At 41.9% G+C, this 19,309-nt stretch overlaps 1 protein-coding gene across 3 annotated transcripts in view; it reads left to right on the forward strand.

Annotated features, from left to right (window-relative positions):
• The window catches only part of ppp1r42 (protein phosphatase 1, regulatory subunit 42), a 60,530-nt gene extending 55,743 nt beyond the window's left edge, over positions 1-4,787 (forward strand). For all 3 annotated transcript variants that reach the window (XM_043689250.1, XM_043689248.1, XM_043689251.1), the window contains one exon: positions 2,813-4,787. In XM_043689250.1, coding sequence (XP_043545185.1) covers positions 2,813-3,003 — 191 coding nt within the window. In that variant the 3' untranslated portion in view covers positions 3,004-4,787. The remainder of the gene's footprint in view (positions 1-2,812) is intronic.
• Positions 4,788-19,309: the final 14,522 nt, after the last annotated feature.

Genomic DNA, 19,309 nt, shown 5'->3' on the forward strand with positions numbered 1-19,309 from the left:
CCTTCCTATCGGAAAGATGTTGTGAAACTTGAAAGGGTTCAGAAAAGATTTACAAGGATGTTGCCAGGGTTGGAGGATTTGAGCTATAGGGAGAGGCTGAACAGGCTGGGGCTGTTTTTCCTGGAGCGTCGGAGGCTGAGGGGTGACCTTATAGAGGTTTACAAAATTATGAAGGGCATGGATAGAGTAAATAGGCAAAGTCTTTTCCCTGGGGTCGAAGAGTCCGGAACTAGTGGGCATAGGTTTAAGGTGAGAAGGGAAAGATATAAAAGAGACCTATGGGGCAACGTTTTCACACAGAGGGTGGTACGTGTATGGAATGAGCTGCCAGAGGAAGTGGTGGAGGCTGGTACAATTACAACATTTAAGAGGCATTTGGATGGGTATGTGAATAGGAAGGGTTTGGAGGGATATGGGCCGGGTGCTGGCAGGTGGGACTAGATTGGGTTGGGATATCTGGTCGGCGTGGACTGGTTGGACCGAAGGGTCTGTTTCCATGCTGTACATCTGAATCACTCTCTGAAAGTGGTATCAGCAGAGAGATACAGAAAATAAGTATGTGTGCATATTAGGAAAAAAGTCAGCTTTCCAGGAACATCCCCTTGCAAACAACTGTGGATAGGAAATAGGACTCTGAAGTTGTTGAACTCAATATTTTGACCTGAAAGCTGTAAAATGCCTATGTGGAAAATAAGGTTCCTCCACCTTGTAATGGGCTTCACTGGAGCACTGCAACAGGCATGGGGCAGAAATTTTAACGATACGGTGTACTGAAATAAACAAAGTACCATCTAGAAGGCCAAGAATCACAGATAGATGTAAACAATGCCATCTGCAAGTCCCCCTGCAAGTCACTGACCATCTTGACTTGAAAATATATCGCTCGACCTTTGCTTTCACTGGGTCAAAATACTGAATTCTCTCCCTAATGGCTTTGTGGGTCTACTTATACAAATGGACTGCAATGGTTCAAGAAGGCAGCTCACCATCACTTATCAAGGATAACTAAAGATGGGCCATAAAGTTTGACCAGGCCAGAAATCTATGACTCTAAATGTCCACATTCCATAAGCGAAATTCTAAACAAAATCAGCAAGCAACTGGAACATTGGAGTTATTCTTACAGAATAAGAAATATTGTAAAGCAATCACTCAGTCTGCATTTGTTGTTGCCAATGTCAAGGAGACTGCATTGTGATTAGTAAATACAGTAGACTAGAATGAAGGAACTGCAGGTAAATTGCTGTGGAAAGGTGTTTTGGGGGCCTTGGACAGTGAGGAAAGAGGAGGTTAAAGGGCAAGCATCATAGCTTGTGCAATTGAATTAGAAAATGCTATGGAGGGGTGAGCAACGGTTCAGAGGCAGAGGACTAGACCACCATGTTAGGGAGGGAACAGTTCCTGCAGAATGCTGACAAGATGGGGGAGTGGATAATGTGTTTATTGATGGCATTCTGCTGGAGGTGACGGAAATAGCAGAGAATAATTCTTTGAATTTGGCGACCGGTGGGGTGGAACGTGAGGACAATTGGAACTATATTGATGTTCAGAGGTGAAAGGGAAGGAGTGAGGGCAGAAATGTGGGAAATGGGTCAGACATGGCTGAAGTCCCTGTCAGTTGTGGTTGCGGGATTCCTAGATTGATTAACATGAAAAAGAAGATATTTTGGAGACACCCCATGGAAGGTGATATCATCGGAAACAAAATAAAGTTACGCTATGAGTGCAGACTGGAAAAATTAAAAGTAAAACTGACAAGCTTCAGGCAGGATTCAATATTGTGAACCTTTTTTTATTTTCCCACTTAACAGAACTGTCAATTTGTACACTGTTAATACAATGTTAATTCATTGTTCATTAACGAAGAAATGCAACACTGACATCAGCTCCCAGAACACTAGCTCCCTTCTCTGAGCCAAATGTCTTTGGGAAGAATCCCACCATTTTGAGATCCAATGACAGCAAAATGAAGAGGAAAAGTGAGGGTGGCGAAAAGAAAAGCCTTGACTCAAATTAATAATACATAATCCAGGCAGCCCACAAGACAACAGATGCTTATTGATCCAGAAAGCTTGCAGATCCTGAAATGGCCTCATTACCCATCTTCAGTCTCATGAAAAACAATTGTCCTTGCCTGTAAAGGATAGCTAATAATTAATGGTATTTTTCAAAAAGAAAAGCTTGATAAGTGTCACATTATTGATTATTGAGTGGTAATTGATATATGTTGCAAAGTGCTGGAACCATGGCATGTTGCACTATGGACAGTAACTCTATCAGAATATATTAAGTAAAACATAATATTCTTTTTTCAGATATGCTTTAATTTTGCTTGTTTTACCTGAAGAGCAAAAAGAATCTGAACGTAGGGTGATTTAATTTATTTCTTGATATGTATTGTTGAAGTACTGTTGAGGGACAGCTTTATGGGTTGAATAGTCTTTTATTTATATAAATGCATATTATCTTGAGGTATTGTACATATGTTGACAAAAGTAGGAAATGGATTAAATTGAGTATACTAAAAATTGAAGTTACTAATAATCAAATTGAATTTTGAAGTTGACAAGCCAGTGCTGATTTCTGTGAACTGACACATTCATTTCAGTCATTTCAGACGAAACATCTGCAACACAAATTTCCAGCTCGGCGAACAGAACCACAACAACGAGCACCCGAGCTACAAATCTTCTCCCAAACTTTGAACATTCATTTCAGTCACATAAAAAAAATGTATTGTAAGAATGAGCCTCTGTATTAATTTTGTTTTCTTTTGTTGATTAAAAATGACCTAATGTGGTTTTTCTACAAGATCATCCGCAAGTAATTCGGAACCAGGCACTTAGGAGCTATACAACTCCCGGTATTCGTAGATTCAGGAAACCTGTTGATCATCTTATGAAGATTCCCAGCTTTTCATACTCTAGAGATGATGGCAAAAGTGTTTTACCACCAGTACTTGAGTCTAAGGGCATGGGCGATGGTGTGGACAGAATCGGGTAAGATGCTAACATCTTCTAAAATGGCCAAAGTATGCAACAATTAATATTCATTTGATAGAATGCAACCCTTTCCTTAATTAATGTCAATTTCTAATGTGCTATACAGTAGGCACCTTTGTCCAGAGTTAATTAGGATACTATTTTCTAATGGCGGTCTTGTGGCACAGTGGTACCTAGAAGCTCTGATTCAAGTTTCATTCACAGCCATTAGGTTGGATATTAACTTGTAAATCCTTCCAACATATGCCATTGACAAGTGGGCGAGATTTTGGGTTAGTCATGTGATGAAAAGAAAATTAGAGTCTTTCTGTCATTACTATCCGGCTCTGGGACGAGACTAAAACATGCACGTATATGTGCATGCTGGCACATCAACTCCAGCTCCTTGGTGAGGGGATCAGTTAACTCCGTTGGATGAACAATCAGTCTGGATTGGAAAGGTGGGAGAGAGCAAAAGAAATGGAAGGCTGGAATACAGATTGGAGAGAAAGAGACTGAGGGGGTCAGGAGAGATGAGAAAGCTTGAAGGTGGTGAGGGATTGGGAGATTGCAAAAAGGAGAGAATAGTTTCAAATTTGTCGGTAAATGTCACACAGCTAACTAGGAGCTAAGAAAACTTGAAATCACTGCAGTAATTAATTACTTGCAAAAGACTATGGAATCTCTATCTTTAGGCTGCATAATTTCCGGAGCTACTTCTACATGGGAAAAATTAAATGGATGCTATTGTAATGAACACTGTGTCAATTATTTCATTTAAATCGGAGTTTCAGTAAGTGTTGTCACTGCCTCATTAAAATATTCCAGCTTTGTAAATATGTGATAAAACCACATTAGCTTTCCCCTGATCCGCCCTGCAGGTGTGCTGAGAGTAATGACTTTTTGTATTTAGTAGTGTGTGTCAGTTATTTTAAATATAAGTTTGTTGTTAATGTATGCCCATTACCTTTTACCAATTTAAATACTGTGATGTCTAGTAAATTAATGATTTCTTTGTGTGATATGGCTTTAAATTTAATGGATGCTGAATAATTATTGAGGATATGCTGTTAATTTTATTTCTTTGTGAGTCTAAATATCCATTGTGTCAGCATAAAAGACAGAATGTAGTGCTCCTATGTGATTGCATCACTTAATAAAGGACATTGCGAGAATGAAAAGTTAGCTTCTAAAAACTAAAAAACAGCCCTGAAAATCAAAAGTAGCCATTGAAGAAATCTCAAGAGCTTTTGTGCACAGTTGCAATGGAGGTAAGGGAGAGGGCTTCAAAATTGAAATCCTCACTCTAACATTTTTTAAATGTAAATTAGAAATGGGTTTGGCTGCCAGGCCATCACTGTTGGGATGGAGATGGAGAAACTCGCCCCCACAGAGTAGCCAGTGGTTGCTGCAATATCCAGACACACAAGGGCAGTGGTGAGATCCTAGCCTATCTGGAGCACTGGCCATCTGGTCAGCAATTCGGGCCTGCTATCAAGCAATTAAACGGGTCTATGCTGCCTGTAGAAACTTGGAGTCTGGCATGAAAATCTCAGTTGTCTTCCTTTACTTGGCCTTAAGTGACCCATAATGAGCTGTGCGAGTGGGTGGACATGTTGCCCAGCATACACCTCACCCCATCTCACCTTCACAAAAATATTCCAGAGTCGGATGGAGGTGGGGAAACTGGCATGCCACGCAAGCAACTGGGCTGTTTCTATCTCTGAGCCTGCCTCTAATCCAAGGCAAGCAGATTTAAATCTCATTATAACAATTATGAGTCACATTACATTACATTAAATAATTCAAATCTCTATTAAATGTCTGGTTTCATTTTTTTCAAAACAATACACAACATAATGGTTCTCAGCATATTAGGAATTAATGTATAGATGATCTTTGGATTTAATCTTTGTTAATCTATTTGGGAAATGTTAGTTACAAAAATAATTTTATGCACATTGAGCCACATATAGAAGTTAGCAACTGAAAGGTGGAAAGAAAATAAGATGCATTTTCTGAATTTAAGGCACTATATTGTTTGTTCTTGTTCAGTATAGTCAGTACTACACAAGTGCTGAGCAAAAGGTTTTGCAATATAAAAAATAAGGGATAATAAATGTTAAAGCCAGTACATTGTTGATCCTTGGTGTACTCTCTACTGCACCTTTTGCTAGCTAACTGTGTAGTTAAAAATAACCAATGAAAATGACAGATTCTGAAAAAAAACACTCATAAGTTTTATTTCATTTGTGAGCTGAGAGTGACTGCCCTTGATCTCAAGGTTGTCTTTAACCATCAAGGAGCTCAAGCAAAACAGGAGTCAATGGGAATCAGGAATCATACCTGATACAAAGGAAGATTGTTGTTTTGGTTGGAGGTCAGTCATCTCAGGTCCAACATCTTTGCAGGAGTTTCTCAGGGTAATGTCCTCGCCTGACCATCTTCATCAATGCTGCTTTATCAATGGCCTTCCCTCCATCAAAAGGGCAGAGTGATGGTAACACAAATGTTCAGCACTCTTCTCAATTCCTCAGATACTGAAACAGTCCATGCTCAAGTGTCCAGTTCTGGTCACCTCATTGTAGGAAGGATGTAGATGCGAGACGGTGCAGAGGAGATTTACCAGGATGCTGCCTGGATTACAGGGTTTGTCTTATAAAGAGAGGTTGAGTGAGCTAGGGCTTTTTACACTGGAGAGAAGAAGGAAGAGAGGTGACTTGATAGAGGTATACAAGCTAATGAGAGGCATAGGTAGAGTAGATATCCAGAGACTTTTCCCCAGGACAGAACGGCTGTCACGAGGGGTCATAATTTTAAAGTGATTGGAGGAAGGTATGGAGGAGATGTCAGAAGTAAGTTCTTTACGCAGAGTGGTGGCAGCGTGGAGTGCACTGCCAGCGGTGGTAGTAAAGTCAGAGACACTAGGGACAATTAAGCAACTGCTGGATAAACACATAGACAGCGATAAGTTAAGGAGTGTGTAGGTTATGTTGGTCTTAGATTAAGATAAATGATCGGCACAACATCGTGAGCCGAAGGGCCTGTACTGTGCTGTACTGTTCTATGCTGTATATAAGACAGAATTTAGCCATAACCCCTTGACATTTAGTGGCATTGCCATCACTGAATTCTCCCACTAACCCCCCTGAGGGTTAACATTCACCAGAAACTAAACTGGGCTAGCCATATATGTAGTGTACAGATCAGAGGCTAGGATCTTGCAGCAAGAAACTGACTTCCTAACTCCCAAAACTTGTCCACCATCTACAAGGCACAAGTCAGGGGTTCGATGGAATACTCCTCATTTATGGATGAGTACAGCCCCAACAACACTCAAGAAGCTTGACACCATTCAGGACAAATCAGCCCACTTAAATGGCGCCTTTCTAAATCTGAAAACATCCTTTGATTTCATTTGATTTATTGTTATCACGTGTACCTAAGTACATTGGAAAGCTTTGTATCACGTGAAGTACAGGCAGATCATACATACAAAGATATACAGATCATAGGGTGATTGAACAGAGTGAGATATAAAGTTACAGCTGCACAGGAGATGTACAAAAGCAAGATCAGCATTAGATTTGAAATTAGAGATACATTCAGCAGTCGAACAAAAGCGGGGAAGAAGCTGTTCTTGAACCTGTTGGTACATGTATTTACGCTTTTGTATCTTCTGCCTGCTGGAAGAGGTTGGAAAAGATTATACCTGGGGTAGGAAGTGTCTTTGATGATGTTGGCTGCATTTTTGCGGCAACAAGAAGTGTAGCTGGAGTCAATGGATGGAGGTTGGCTTGCATAATGGTCTGGATTGTGTTCAGAACTTTCTGTAGTTTCTTACAGTCCTGAGCAGAACAGTTGCCATACTAAGCCATGATCCACCCAGATAGAATGTTTTCTGTGTGCAACTGTAAATGTTGGTGAGGGTCCTTACGAACATGCTGAATTTCCTTTGCCTCCTGAGGAAGAAGAGGCATTGTGGTGCCTTCTTGATCATCTGCGTGGGTAGTCCAGGACAGATTGTTGGTTTTCATCATGCCTAGGAGCTTGACGCAGTTGACCTTCTACCGCTGCTGGCAGTGTGTCCACCACTGTCTGTGTAAAGAACCAACCTCTGTCATCTTCCCTAAACCTTCCTCCAATTACCTTAAAATTATGTCCCTTTGTGATAGACATTTCCACCATGGGAAAAAGTCTCTAGCTATCCACTCTATCTATGCCTCTCAACATCTTGTACACCTCTATCAAGTCACCTCTCATCTTTCTTTGCTCCAATGAGAAAAGCCCTAGCTCCCTCAACCTTTTTTTCATTAGATATGCCCTCCAGTCCAGGCTGCATCCTGGTAAATCCCCTCTGCACCCTCTCTAAAGCTTCCATATTTTTCCTATAATGAGGCGACCAGAACTGAACATAATATTCCAATTGTGGTCTAACCAAGGCTCTATAGAGCTGCAGCATAACCTTCCAGCTCCTAAACTTAATCACCCTGCTATGAAAGCTAACACACCATACACCTTCTTAACAACTCTATCAACTTGGGTGGCAACTTTGAGGGATCTATGGACATGGACCCCAAGATTCCTCTGTTTCTCCACACTGCGAAGAATTCTGCCTTCAACCCTGTGGTTCTACATTCAAATTCAACCTTCCAAAGGGAATCATTTCACACATTTCCAGGTTGAACTCCATCTGCCACTTATCAGCCCAGTTCTGCATCCTGTCAATGTCCCATTGCAACCTCCAACAGCCCTCCACAATATCCACAACTCCACCAACCTTCATGTCATCGACAAACTTACTAAACCACCCTTCCACTTCCTCATCCAAGTCATTTATAAAAATTGCAAAGAGCAGAGATCCCAGAATCGATCCCTGCAGAACACCGCTGATCATCAAGCTCAAGGCTGAATACTTTCCATCTACCACCATCCTCTGTCTTCAATGGGCCAGCCAATTCTGTGTCCAGATAGCCAGATTTCCCTGTATCCCACGCCTCCTTACTTCCTGAAGAAGGGCTCATGCCCGAAACATCGATTCTCCTGCTCCTTGGATGCTGCCTGACCTGCTGTGCTTTTCCAGCAAAATATTTTCAGCTCTGATCTCCAGCATCTGCAGTCCTCACTTTCTCCTACTTTCTGAATGAGCCTACCATGGGGAACCTTATCAAAGGCCTTGTTAAGATCCATGTGCACCACATCTACTGCTCTACCTTCATCAATATGTTTCGACACCACCTCAAAGAATTCAGTAAGGTTTGTGAGACATGACCTGCCCCTCATAAAGCCATACTGACTATCTCTAATCAAACTGTGGTTTTCCAAGTAATCAAAAATCATGTCTCTCAAATTCTCTCCAATACTTTGCCCACCGCAGACTTAAGACTGACAGGTCTGTAAATCCCAGAATTGTCCCTATTCCTTTTCTTGAACAAGGGAATAACATTTGCCACTCTCCAATCATCTGGCACTACTCCAGTGGACAGTGAGGATGCAAAGATCACCACCAACGGCGGAGCAATCTCTTCCCTCACTTCCTGTTGTAACCCAGGGTATATGCTGTCTGGCCCAGCGAATTTATCTATCCTTATGTTTTCCAAAATTTTCAGCACATCCTCCTTCCTAACATTCCTATTCCAGCACATTAGTCTGTTTCATGCTGTTTTCAGAAACGACAAGGTCCCTCTCATTAATGAATACTGAAGCAAAGTATTCATTAAGGACCTCCCCTACTTCCTCCAACTCCAGGCGCAAGTTCCCTCCATTATCACTGATTGGCCGTACATCACTCTGGCCATCCTCTTGTTCCTCACATAAGTGTAGAATGCCTTAGGGTTTTCCTTTATCCTACCCGCTAAGGTTTTTTCATGCCCCATTCTAGCTCTCCTAAATCCATTCCTCAGTTCCTTCCTGGCTACCTAGTACCCCTTGAAAGCCTTGTCTGATCCTTGCCTCCTCAACCTTAAGTAAGCTTCCTTTTTCCTCTTGACTAGATGTTTCACATTCCAAGGCGAAAGTTGCTGGAGATCAGAGTCAAGATTAGAGTGGTGCTGGAAAAGCGCATCAGGCAGCACCCAAGGAGCAGGAAAATCAATGTTTCGGGCAAGAGCCCTTCATCAGGATATTCCACATCCCAATGTCACCCAAGGGGACTGCAGTTGCTGGAGATCAGAGTCAAGATTAGAGTGGTGCTGGAAAAGCACATCAGGCAGCACCCAAGGAGCAGGAAAATCAACGTTTCGGGCAAGAGCCCTTCATCAGGATATTCCACATCCCAATGTCACCCAAGGTTCTTTCAACATGCCATGCTTCCTTGCCGTAGTGGGACAAACGTATCCAGCACTATCAGCAAGTGCTTCCTAAAAAACCTCCATACTTCGGTCATGCCTTTCCCTGAGAACATCTGTTCCCAATTTAAGTACCTCAATTCCTGCCCAAAGGCATTGTAATTCCCCTTCCCCCAATTAAATTCTTTCCCATACCATCTGCTCCTATCCCTCTCCATGAGTTTGAGAAAGGTCAGGGAGTAGTGATCACTATCACCGAAATGCTCTTCCACCAAGAAATCTGACACCTGGCCTGGTTCGTTGCCTAGCACCAGATCCAATGTGGCCTCCCCTCTAGTCAGCCTATCTACATATTGCGTCAGAAACCCTTCCTGGTCCCTCCAGACAAAAACTGCTCCATCCAAACTATTTGAACTAAGGAGGTTCCAATCAATATTAGGGAAGTTAAAGTTACCCATGACAACAACTCTTACTTCTGCACCTTTCCAAATCTGCCTCCCAATCTGCTTCTCCATGTCTCCATTGCTATTGGGTGTCCTCCTCCTTACTTCCTGAAGTCGATAATCAGCTCTTTAGTTTTGCTGACATTTTGTATTTTGTATGAATCATCTATAGATACACTAAGTAAATTCACCAGCACTCCTTTGAAAGCATCACCCAAACCCATGACCACTACCATCTATAAGGCCAACGCAGCAGATACATGGGATCACCACCACCTGCACTTTGCCCTCTAAACCATTCACCATCCTGACTTGGGAATATAATGTCATTCTTTCAGGGTCACTGGGTTAAAATTCTGGAGCTCTCTCCCTAATGGTATTGTGGGTCTACTTTCACCAAGTGGATTGCAACATTTCAAGAAGCAGCTCAGCGCCAACTTCTCAAGGGCAACGAGGAGTGGACAATGAATGTCTGCAGAGCCAGTGATATACACATACCACAAGAGAATTAAAAAACTTTAAAATGTCTTTATGGGTTACTTTGATAATTTGCTTTAATTTATGAAATAAGGAAGCAATTACTATTTATCTTTGAATATGTCTCCTTAATGTATGTGTTTTGTATTAATAGAAAACAAACTCAATGTGGAGTATCAATTTTATACCTATTTTATGAAATAGAATTACATATTTTTGTTCAGAATCTCATTTTAGAGTAGTTAACTGTCTTGATTACATATTCAGTATGGAATGCAGTATGCTCAACTTTAGTCCTGTTTTAATCAATTTTGCATTGATGTATGTCTTTGACCTTTTGACAACTAGTCACTTTAGATGGTTCAGTAAGAAAATGTAAACATTAGTTTGTTCCTCACATCAAGAATGTTTGGTTGGGTTAAGGTGAAATGGAAAAGATTAATATGTACTTAATGAAGTTTGGAAAATTGAGAGTACAATTAAATAATTGTATGAAAAATAGTAGTTAAAAACAGGTTTTATTTAAACACTTATTTCCTTCCTTTTAGACCCCACAATCCCACCCCCACCATCAATAAGATTGATGAATAGCCCACTGTTTGTACCTTCCAATCCAGTCTCAAAGTTTTTTTTCTCCAGCAAATAAACAACATTTTCTTTTCTGTTAATGACCCAAAGGTTGTATCATTAAAGGAGAAAAGTAGACTTTCAGTCTCGGATGAAGAATTTTTAAAAAATTGCACACTGCCATTTCATAACAGAGGTCTGCCTTGCTTGATTAATTCTGGCCATGCCTCCTGAGCGGAACCAATGAAATTAGTTCTTTTTCTGGCTATTAAGGTTGTGGATTTTACTCACTGAGACAATGCTTATTCATACAATAAGCAATTTCTGCATCCAGAATGTAATTTGTTACATAAGAATTAAGATAAATAGATTTTTTTAGATTTACTTATTTTGCTTTAAGTAACACACACATTCTATTACACCAGCAAATGTTGAAATAGTATTACAGTCAATTGCAAATCAGTGAATAATGATCTATAAAAAAATTGCATTGAGCTTCAGTTCTTACAATGTTTATCAAGAAAATACGATGTATATAATGAGACCGCCAAGCATTAGAGTCACAGAAGGAGGCAACTTGGCCTATTCTGTCTGCATCAACTTTCCGACAAGAATTATGACTTTATATTATTTGTCTGCTTTCTCCATAGTATTGCATGTTGTTTCTGTTCAAAATGTCATGCAATGCTCTCTTGAATTCCTCAATTGATTGTGTTCCACTACTCTTTCAGGCAGTGCATTACAAACCCAAACCACTTATGCAAATTACATTAAATCTGTGCCCTTTTACAAGCAGAAGAGTTTTTCGCTATATATTCTATTCATACCTGTGATGATTTTGAAAACTTCCCTTAGAACTCCTGCTAGTCTTCTTGTTTCCAAGGACAGAAGTGTCACCCTCTCCAATCTATCCTCATAACTGAAATTTCTTATCCCAGGAACCATTTTGTAAATCTCTTCTGCACTCTCTCCAATGTGTTCACGTCTTTCTTATAGTATCCAGGACAGCACACAATATTCTTTCTGAAGTCCAGCAAGTGTCCTATGAACAAAAATAGAAACTGCCTTTTGAAGAATGGTCACTGGACCTGAAAAATTAACTCTGTTTCTGCATACTTCAGGCTGATGGTTTTTCTATCCTTCGTATGGATGGTATCGCATCCTCGGGTAAGACGAAGGGTGGAGGGGGTTTCTTTTTTTAATCAACAACTTGTGATGCATTGCAACCCTGGGCAGCCATTGCTCCCAAACTTTGAATTCCTCACCATCAAATGCCGCCTTTTCTATCTACCATGGGAATTTACCGCTGCTCTACTAACTGCTGTGTGCATGCCGCCACAAGCAAAGGTTGAGGGAGCTCTGGATGTGCTGTACTCCACCACTAACACCCTGGAGACGGAACACCCCGAGGCCCTGTTTATTGTGACTGGTGACTTCAATCAAACCAATCTAAGGAAGGTGTTGCCCAAGTACCACCAGAACATTACCTGCCCCACCAGGGGCCCGAACATTTTAGACCACTGCTACAGCAGTGTGAAAGATGCCATCCCTTACCCTCATTTCAGGAACTCTGACCACAATGCTATGTTTCTTCTCCCGGTTTACAGGCAAAAGCTCAAGCAGGAGACCCCATCACAGATACAGGTCCAGTGCTGGCCGGAGGAGGCAGAGAATTAACTACAGTGCTGTCTGGAATTGGCTGATTGGGCCACGTTCAAACAGTCTGCAGGTATCTTGGGCGAGTACGCCACCACCGTCACAGACTTTATCAGCAAGTGTGTGGAGGACTGCAGACCGATGAAGTCAATCCGGGTGTTCCCCGACCGAAACCCTGGATGAATCAGGGATATAACAGAACTTGCTAAAAACCAGGCGTGAAGCCTTCAGATCAGGAGGCCCACTCAAATATAAGGAATCCAAGTATGACCTTCACAGAGCCATTAAGACACATATCCCTCCCAGATCGTCTCAACGCCTTCTATGCTCGCTTTGAGCAGAATTTCAGCAGAGACGTAACACCTATTCCAACAAGTCCTGACGAACCTATCCCAACAGTCAGTGCATCAGAAGTCAGATCAGTTTTCCTTCATGTGAATCCAAGGAAAGCGATGAGACCAGACGGAGTACCAGGCCGCGCACTCAGAGCATGCGCAAATCAACTGGCAGAGGTCTTCTCGAACATCTTCTACCTCTCCTTGCAGCAGGTACTGTCTCTGCCTGTTTCAAAAGGGCCAACATTTCTTAATAAAAATATATATAAGAGGGTCAACATCATCCCTGTGCCTAAGAAGGCTCTGCAGCATGCTTCAATGACTGTCGCCCATTTGCCCTAACTTTGGTGGTCATGAAAAGCTTTGAAAGGCTGGTCATGGCATTAATCAACTCCGGCCTCCCCACTACGCTTGACCCACTCCAATTTGCCTATCAGACCAACAGATCCACGGCAGATGCCATATCACTTGCCCTTCACTCCTTCCTAGAACATCTTGACACCAAGAATAGCTACATAAAAATCCTGATTAGAGTGGTGCCGGAAAAGCACAGCAGGTCAGGCAGCACCCGAGGAGCAGGAAAATCGATGTTTTGGGCAGGAGCCCTTCGTCAGGAATGAGGCTGGGAGCCTCCGGGGTGGAGAGGTAAATGGGAGGGGTGTGGGTCTGGGGCGAAGGTAGCTAAGAGTGCAATAGGTGGATGGAGGTGGGGATAAAGGTAATAGGTCGGAGAGGAGGGTGGACTGGATAGTTGGGAAGGAAGATTGGCACGTAGGACAGGTCATGAGGATGGTGCTGAGCTGGAAGGTTGGAACTGGGGTAAGGTGGGGAGAGGGGAAATGAGGAAACTGGTGAAGTTCACATTGATGCTCTGGGATTGAAGTGTTCCAAGACAGAAGATGAGGCATTCTTCCTCCAAGCGATGGGTGGTGAGGGAGTGGCTTTGGAGGAGGCCCACGACCAGAGCCTTCAACATTATTATCCCCTCGAGATTGATAACTAAACTTAGTGATCTCAGACTAAGCCCCACTCTCTGCAACAGGATCCTCAGTTTCCTGACCCATAGGCCACAATCAGTGAAGACTGGGGACAATATTTCATCCTCACTAACACTCAACACTGGAGCCCCCCAAGAGTGCATACTCAGCCCCCTACTTAATACCCATGATTGCGTCACCAAATACCGGACTAATGCCATGTACAAGTTCACTGATGATGCCACCATAGTCGGTCGAATCTCAGATGGTGACGAAACAGACTACAGACAGGAGGTGGAAGACCTGGAAAAATGGTGCACTAAGAACAACCTCGATGCTGGCAAAACCAAGGAACTCAGTATTGACTTTTGGCGGGATGTTATTCATTCCCCCCTACACATTAACAACACAGAGGTGGAATGAATGGAGAGTGTAAAGCTCCACAACAAGCTTTCTTGGACTCTTCATGTGAATGCACTGGTTACAAAGGCCCAACAACATCTCTACTTCCTCAGGCAGCTGAGGAAAACTGGCATGATGACAAATACCCTTGCCAAATTTTATAGGTGTGCCATTGAGAGCATTCTGTCTGGATGTATCACTACCTGGTATGGAAACTGGACCTTTCAAGATCGGAGACGGTTACAGAGAGTGGTGAACTCGGCCCGGATAAGCACAAAGGCCAACCTCCCATCTATAGAATCCATCTACCAGGCCCATTGTCAAGGAAAGGCTGCCAGCATTCTCAAAGATCCATCCCATCCTGGCAATGCTTTTCTACAACTTCTACCATCGGGGAGAAGGTACAGAAGCCTGAACACACGCACCAACTGGTTTCGAAACAAGTTCTACCCTACTGATGTTAGAATACTGAATGGACTCTCAAACACTTAACGTTCGCCTGTACCGGTGTTTTTGTTTTTGCTGCTGTTTACCTATTATTTACTTATCTCTGCTACTTAACTATGTGATCTGCCTGTATTTCTTGTAAGACAAAGCTTTTCACTGTGCCTTGGTACACGTGACAATAAATTCAATTCAATTCAATTCAATTCACAGGTGTTGCCGGACCTGTTGTTTCCCAACAATTGCTGTTTTTGTTTTTGAATTCCAGAATCTGCAGTTTTTTTTTGTTAAGTTTATATATGGCCAGTTATATAATTCTTATAATTAGAAAATGATTTGAATAATAGGGAAAATGTACATTCCTAAATCGTGAGCTCTAAAATAAAATTTAAGGCTCGCATAAAGACGTATAGCTCAGATGCTGGTGGCCATGGTTGTGGGTATGTTCGCCGAGCTGGGAGGTTGATTTGCAGATGTTTCATCCCTGGATGAGACGGTAGAAAGAACACGGAACAGTGAATGCACCACAGAAGTGTACAGAAAAGCCACACACCAGATTAGATCCCGAACTACAACAGCAACCACCTGAACACACACAAGAGAAGTTGCTTTAGAACCCTGTTCAAAAGGGCTACAACGCACTGCAGCACCCCCAACCTGCGAAGAAAAGAAGAACACCTCTACAGAGTCTTCCCCAAGAACAGATAGTCCTGCAACTTCATCCACAGATGCCTAGCAGACATACAACATGACAAGGACATGCCATGACCCCACACACTAGCTACGCTACCTTATATAAAAATCTTCTCAGAACTAGCAGTCAGACTTCTCCGATCATTTGGATTCATGACAGACTATAATCCGACAGCCATGCTCAGACAACAACTCCCAGAACCATCATCTTTTCCAGTCTAATGTTAATTATAAGATTCTATGCAAAGACTGCATAAAACACTATATAGGGGAGGCAGACAGATAAGTAGCAATCTGTATCCACGACTACCAACTAGCCACTAACGCCATGACTAGCTGTCCCTAGTAGCCATACACACAGATGACCAGGACCATTAATTCAACTGGGACAACACAATGATCATGGACAAGCTAAACAGAGGACAGCCAGAGAATTTCTAGAAGCGTGGCACTCATCCATACTCCATCAACAAACAGAGACCTAGACCCAATATACCGGCAATTACAACGATCTATCGGAACCGGCAACAGGAAGCAGCAGGAACAGAACAAAATAAATTCCAGAAGACATAGTACAGCAGCGCTTCACAGGAGGCTTCAAAGTACTGAAGATTTCATCTAGACATGGGATGAAACGTCTGCAAATCAACTTCCCAGCTCGGTGAACATACTTCAAATTAATATAACTTATCCAAAACCTTTAATATAATGTTAAAGCTTTGGTAAAAATAACTGAAATCTGAAATTTTCATTCTTTTTATTCAGTAGTTATCATGTGTAAGTAGTGATTAGAATAGTTCATTTTTACTAACTCCATAAATGTCAAAGTTTGGATTTTCACATCTTCCTGGTATTCGTGTCTTCCGATACTGCTAACAAAGACAGTTTACCCTTGAATAACATCTTTAATTAGGGAAAGAAAAGTTCTGAAGCACATCATAGGGAAGATAGCAGACTGTGGACTGTTAGATGGGTTTGGATCTGAGTTCTTTCATTACATTATCTGCAGCAGAACCTTCAGTTACCTAGAGGCCTAAGCTTTGAACGTCTCGGGCTCCTTAAAGGCTGGATGATCATCAAGGAGATTGATATCAGGAGTCAGGAATTTTCTCAATCCACTGCATTCTTGCTTTTATCCATGAGTGGCCATAGCACTCACCCTGTTTTCATGTTGAAGAGGCGGGCATAAGTTTGATATGGGACATTACATCCAGAGACAAGCCTAGGGAGGCACAGGAATAGGCAGATAATGGGAATATTATTTTAGAGGGTCTTGCCACTGTAACTGAGGTAACAGCCCAGTTATATTCATGGTTTTTAGGCCCATCCTTCCCCCCCCCCACATCCATGCTGCCTATTCTTCTTTATCTGTCCTTTGCTTTCTCCATGCTCCTTATATTCCTTCCATACTCCAATGCCCCACTTACATGCCTGTTCCATTATCCCATACACGTTCCATGCCCCCTTGTATCATCCATACCTACTGTTCTGTATCTATAAAGAATAAATGAGCTACTGGAAAGTCTGGAAAGCCTTAGAAATGGTTCTGAAACTGACAACATAAACAAACAGTCTTTGAAATCTTTGAAAAGTATTGTTTACAATCTCATAATGATGTTAATCACAACACTCATTCCTTGAATCAATGAAAAAAAGCTTTAATCCTCTTAACCATCATTTAATCCAAATAAATAAAAAGGTATTGAAAAATAATGAAAGAAAGAACAATTTCATACAATCTTATACATCTGTCAATCAAACAAAGATGGCACTTCCCTTCAAGATGTGTAAATAGATTCCTGCTGAATAAAGTCCATCACCATTCTTGGAACCCACCCAAACATTCAGGCCATCCTGCAATTGTTTCAACAAAGCAAGTTGAGGCCTTTAACTTTTCAGATGAACTCATCATGAATGCTTGATTGAGGTCCAGGAATTGCTAATTGACTAATCTCAGAAGGGAAACAAGAACAGGAGTTGCTGGAAAATCTCAGCAGGTCTGGCAGCATCTGTGGAGACAAATCAGAGTTAGTGTTTAAGGTTAAGTGGCCCTTCCTCAGAATTCCAGTTAACTGTAATTTCTGTCCACAGATGGTGCCAGACCTTTTTCCAGCAATTTCTGTTTTTGCTTCTGTCTTACAGCATCCTCAGTTCTTTTTGTTTTTGTTTATGCCCGAAATGTCGATTCTCCTGCTCCTCGAATGCTGCCTGTCCTGCTGTGTTTTTCCAGCACCACATTTTTCAACTCTGGTACTCCAGCATCTGCAGTCCTCACTTTCTCCTAGTTGATCTTAACCTACTGCGAATCCTCTTGCAAGGATGCCTACCTTGAAGAAGCTCTCCTCCTCCCTCTACAAATTCTCCTGCTCCTCGGATGCTGCCTGGCCTGCTGTGTTTTTCCAGCACCACATTTTTCAAATAAACACATAGGCCTAAATCAGTTACATGGATAAGCCACATAAACTCACTTGCATAGCTGTGAATTTCCATTCCTAGATTCTTTTTGGGTCAGTCAATCTTGAATTTTCAGTGAAATGAATGCAGCACTACCAATTATATTGAGTAATACTTGGGGTTAAAGATTTGAGTCTTTCTGTGCAATAACCAGCTCCAGATCTAAATTTTCAATGAAATTTTTCAGCGGTTTTCCAGTAAGTTTATCCTGCTGAATGAATGAGGAATTTTGTCTAGCTACAGTCTGAAAAGAACATGCATTCTCAACCTGCAGCATTAAATTTTGTGTTTCTCTCCACAGATGTTGTTAGAACTCCTGAGTATTTATGCATTTTCTGTTTTATGTAAGATTTACAGCATCTGCAGCATTTAAATTTCTGAATTTTGTTTTGTAGTTCAGAGTTTGTGATTGGCTGATTTTGCAAAGCTGACTCATTCATCAGTTGTGATTGGGCAGAGAAGCAACTCAAAATTATATTATCCTTCTGTGTTTTCATGCAATTTCTGCTTGGTTTATTTGAATTTCACTCCACTTTTATTTTCTATATGTAAAATTCTGTATGGAAATTAGTATGGGTTAAATTTAGGCTGCATTCCTGAATCACTGAAGACTATCTGGTGTAGGTACACACAGGGGTGTTAGAGAACAAGTTCCAGGATTTTGATCAAGTGAGAGTGAGTAAATGACAATGACAATATATTTTTCCAAATTCTTTTGTGGGGGTCAGTGGGAGGTGACGTAGTGGTAAAAAAGGACTAGTAATCCATATTCCCAGATTAATTTACTGTGACATGGGTTCAAATCCCACCATAGCAGATGGTGAAATTTGAATTCAATAAAAATCTGAAATAAAAGATCATGTACTGTCAATTGTCATAAAAGCCCAGCTGGTTCACTAATGCCTTTAAGAAAGGAAATCTAATGTCTTTACTTGGTCTGTCTTACATATACTCCAGACCGACAGACATCTGGTCGACTCATAACTCCAGGTAATTAGGAATGGGCAATAAAGGCTGACCTAGCCAGTGACACCCACATCCTAAGAACTTTTAAAAAGGTCAGGATGGTGAGAGGTTAAAGGAAAACCTGCGGGGGATCTAAGATGGCGGCGATCTGAGAAGATCGCACTGCAGAACTTCGCATTGCAGCAGGAGCAGGACGGTCCTTTAATCTGCCCAACCCAGGTCATCAGGATTTCTTGGGGCATTGGAAAGATTGTGGAGCCCCAAGAAACATTTAAAAATTGACTTACCTGTATTTTCAGCTGTTCAGAAATGCCTAAAAAGGGAGGAGGAGCATCCGAGGCCAGGTCTGCAGCTCACTCTGCAGCAGCCTTGGAGCCGATTACTCTCCAGGACCTGGTGAACCAGCTCTCGAAATCTCGCGAGATGCTGGGGAAACAGATTGAAGAGAAGCTGGCTCCAGTCTCTCTCATGCTGCAGAAGCATGAGCAGCAGCTGGGAGACCTGGAGAAGAGGATGGATGAGGTGGAGCACAGGGTCACAGTGGTGGAAGCTGATGCCAGTTCATTCAACGAAGAGATCCAAGCCCTGAAGACGCAGGTTCATAATTTGCATGACCAAGTGGATGAT

This window comes from Chiloscyllium plagiosum, chromosome 4 (assembly GCF_004010195.1).
Source record: "Chiloscyllium plagiosum isolate BGI_BamShark_2017 chromosome 4, ASM401019v2, whole genome shotgun sequence".
Classification (NCBI taxonomy): Eukaryota; Metazoa; Chordata; class Chondrichthyes; order Orectolobiformes; family Hemiscylliidae; genus Chiloscyllium; species Chiloscyllium plagiosum.